Source organism: Pelodiscus sinensis, chromosome 24, assembly GCF_052426305.1.
Source record: "Pelodiscus sinensis isolate ZL-2025 chromosome 24, ASM5242630v1, whole genome shotgun sequence".
NCBI lineage: Eukaryota > Metazoa > Chordata > Testudines > Trionychidae > Pelodiscus > Pelodiscus sinensis.
The window spans coordinates 11,371,434-11,375,290 of NC_143075.1; the positions used below are offsets into that span (position 1 = coordinate 11,371,434).

General features: G+C 50.8%; 1 protein-coding gene across 2 annotated transcripts; it reads left to right on the forward strand.

Annotated features, from left to right (window-relative positions):
* Positions 1 to 743: 743 nt before the first annotated feature.
* Positions 744 to 3,148, forward strand: HES4 (hes family bHLH transcription factor 4). Of its 2 annotated transcripts, none has more exons than XM_006127102.5 (4): positions 744 to 1,149; positions 1,617 to 1,712; positions 1,856 to 1,943; positions 2,200 to 3,148. In XM_006127102.5, the coding sequence occupies exons 1-4, from the start codon at positions 1,042 to 1,044 to the stop codon at positions 2,781 to 2,783; spliced, it is 876 nt and encodes a 291-aa protein (XP_006127164.1). In that variant the 5' UTR covers positions 744 to 1,041; the 3' UTR covers positions 2,784 to 3,148. The 2 variants fall into 2 exon arrangements, with proteins under 2 accessions (XP_006127164.1, XP_006127163.1); XM_006127101.5 differs by having other exon boundaries at positions 746 to 1,149; positions 2,197 to 3,148.
* Positions 3,149 to 3,857: the final 709 nt, after the last annotated feature.

The window sequence follows — 3,857 nt, forward strand, 5'->3', positions numbered from 1 at the left end:
CACGTAGAGCATTAGAAGAGGCATTCTTCTGGATAAAATTCAACTGCACTCCCCAACAAAGAACAAAGCTTCTTCGGGCTGCTGCTTCCAGACCTGGGCAGTTGCCTGCGAAACAACTGAGCTACAAGTTTAGGCTTGAACATTGATCGGGCCCCTCTTTTTAAAAATAGCAAATACATTGAATTTTCGGGAAGGGGGGGGTGCGATTTGCTTCTTCCTCCGCCCCTTGGGTTTTCCGGGCAGTAGGAGAACTTGCTCTCCTCTTGCCCTACGGATTTCGAAAGGAGTCTGCATCGCTTCTCTCTCCCCCCCCCCCTTTTGGGGGAGACTTGCTTTCCTTCCCTTTGCCCCCTGGTTTTGGAAGAATTGCACTACATTCCCACCCCCTTGTAGAGGAGAGTGCATCGCTTCCTCCTTGTGGGAGGTGAGGGGGTGCTTGTGCCCCCCTCCTCCTCCACTCCCTGATATCAACAGCCTCACCACTGGCTCCAGCGCCTTGGCTTTTCATTCCACCTCCCCATCCCCCCCTTAATGTTGCTGGCTTCTCTTTTACTCTGGGGTAGGATTTTTGGGAAGCCCAGCGCGTGACTGACAGCTCGCGGGGGCGTCCTCCAATAGGCAGGCGGGCTGGCTGCCCGGTGGGGTGAGTCCCGACTCTCATTGGCTGGCGAGAGTGTGGGAAAGAATGCAGAGAAGGTTTCACACGAATTGGGAGCAGCCGCCGGGTATAAATAGAGCGGGGGGTCCCTGAAGCCGGCTTAGCAGCCGCCGCAGCCTGGCTCCAGCTGCAGGAGTGCAAGCAGCCTCGCGCAGGGTCGCCTCGCCGCTGTGCACTGGCTTCCCCTCTGATCAGTGATTGCAAAGCCAGAGTTCTCCTTGAACCGTGTCCAGGGTGCAGCCGCCTAAACCGCCTCCCCCCTCCCAGGCACTGGGCTCATTCCAAGGGATACAGTTTGAAAATAAACTGCAATATTTTTGCAACATTCTTTCCCCCCTCTCCGCTTGCTTTTTGGCTTTTTGTTGTCAAGAAACATTTTTAAAATGCCTGCTGACACCATGGAGAAACCGACAGCCTCCCCGATCGCCGGTGCCCCCGCTAGCTCCAGCCACACGCCGGACAAGCCCAAGAGCGCCAGCGAACACAGAAAGGTAAATCGCATCAACTTCTTACCATCCAAGATGTAATGATTCACCTGGCTTGTGTCTTGTCTGGACAGAGTATGTTGCATGCAAGAGAAAGTGCATCTAAGATGCACCTTATCAAAATATAAGAGTGGCTAATATAAATATCACCGTATAGTAACATAAGTTCTGATAATATACAGATGTGCACAGTAGCATGCAGTAGTGTTTAGTATTTAAACAACAAGACTATGGGGCCATGCAACATGCAGAGGCATACAGTGATGTGCAGAAATGATGGCTATTTGGGGGCAGGCTGCAGGCGGGAAGGGGGAATAGTTTGCATTAGCGTTACAGCACTCCATGATGGACAAATACAACAATATGACCTGCCCTACAGGCTTGTAGGCACTTGTATGGAGAGCAATGAGAGAGTCCTGTGCCCTGAAAGGGAGGCAAATATATTTATCTCGCCTTCTGTTTCTTCTCTCCAGTCCTCCAAACCTATCATGGAGAAGCGGCGCCGGGCCCGGATCAATGAGAGCCTGGGGCAGTTGAAGACCCTCATCCTGGATGCCTTGAAGAAGGATGTAAGTGGCGCTCTGGGGGTTTCAGGTGCGGATTGGTGGGAGGGGGAAGTGAGAGGACGACTTGCATGGATGGCCCAGCTATGGGGGATGAGAGTGGAGACCTTCCCCCATCTTTACATTTTCCCTTTTGCTCTTTTTGCCAGAGCTCCAGGCACTCCAAGTTGGAGAAAGCAGACATCCTGGAGATGACGGTGAAACACCTGCGGAACCTGCAGCGAGCCCAGATGACAGGTAACCACCCGCTCTGTCTGCCAGTACCACTCCTTGGAATGTGGGGAGAAGCTCTTGGGGAACAGCTGGGTGATGTATGGCTGCATATCTCCATCCAAATACGCTGCACCCTCTCGGGGATTCAGCAAGTACCATGGAATAAAGGGCCTGTACCAGGCTGCAGAGGGAGGGAGGCACTTGAAGTTGTGGGTTACCCTTCCTGCTTGCCAGGACTGATGTGTAATCCTCTCTCCCCTCTCCTCTTCCATTGCAGCAGCACTGAGTGCTGACCCCACCGTCCTTGGCAAATACAGAGCTGGATTTAATGAGTGCATGAACGAGGTGACCCGGTTCCTTTCCACCTGTGAAGGGGTGAACACAGAAGTGCGGACCCGTCTGCTCAGCCACCTCTCCGCTTGCCTGGGCCAGATTGTGGCTATGAACTACCCTCCACCGCCACCCCCGGCTGGCCAGCCAGCTCATCTGGCGCAACCGCTGCATGTCCAGCTTCCCCCTACGGCCACAGCCCCTGGAGCTGTGCCAGTGCCCTGCAAACTGAACCCTGCTGAAGCCCTGTCCCCCAAAGTCTATGGAGGCTTCCAGCTGGTCCCAGCTACCGACGGCCAGTTTGCTTTCCTCATCCCTAACCCGGCTTTTGCTCCCAGCAGCGGACCCATCATCCCCCTCTATGCCAACACTAACGGACCAGTGTCTTCGGGCAGCGGGCCAGGAAACACAGCCGCAACCCCGTCAGCATCCCCAGTGCAGGGTTTGACATCATTTGGGGGTAGCTTAGCTCCAGCATCCCAAGCTGGGAGTCCGATCGGGGAACGCAGTGAATCTGTCTGGAGGCCTTGGTGACTTGTGTAAAGCCTTCCTCCTCTCCCCAAAAAAACAAAGCTCTTTGGTTCCGTTGTATGGAACCTTGCTTTTGTTTTTTAAAGCAGCCTTTTTTTTTTTTTTAAAGACTTTAATACAAAGTGTCTATTTATTTCCAGAGATTGGGATCTCTACTTGTATTTTTACTCCTTTAAAAATGCCTTTATCCAAAAGACTTTTTTTTAAATAAATGAGATTAGTTTTGTATCAAATATTCACACAAGTATAATGCCAAAGTTGTTTGTATCTTCGTGTGTGTGTGTGTGTGGGCGTGCGTGTGTGTGTGTGTGTCAAGACTTCCAAAAAAGTTGCAGGTGTTTGGACAAATAAACTCTTTGAAATAGAAATGGTTGCTTTTCTCACTGGGGGAAGGGGAGGTGTATGAGGGACATATGGGGATAAGGAAGACCTCAGCATGCAAACAAGTTTGGGGAGCAATTTGGGTGACCGTAAATAAACCGAGGGATGCATGACAAGGATACTCTTCCAGAGGTTTGGTTTGAGGGTTAAAATTGTTTGAAATTATTTTACTGTGTAAAAGGAACTCTGCTTCATTTTCACAAAGGGTCTTGTAAGCCAAGGAGGCATTTTCTGTACACACCTCCACTCCTGCTCACAGAAACACTGCTTTCATTACCTGTTTTTTAGGGAGTTCATTGAAATAAGATGTGCTATAAAATTTCACTCCCCCTCCCCCCACTCTTTAAGAGAGTGTGGGAGAGGGAGTGCAAAAGTTACTATCTTGCCTAGGAAAGAGGCGAGAGTCGGCCTCCATTGTGGGGAAGGGCAATTAAAAGGTATAAAGGGTCTCATCGAGTATGCAGCGGGCTCTTTTGGAAGTTTGGGATCCTATTGAAATGCCTGGGAACGCAGAGCTGAGGGTTAATGTATGTCTCTTCTCTCCCCCCCCCCCCTTACCACATTCTCATTGACAGGGCCAGATAGACTCTGATACTCAATGCTGTTGTAAATTCAATTGCCTGGCCTCACAATGCCTATCTCATAAAAGAGAATAATTCAGGGTGTTTTGTTTTGATTTTTTCCCCCCTGTGAGCA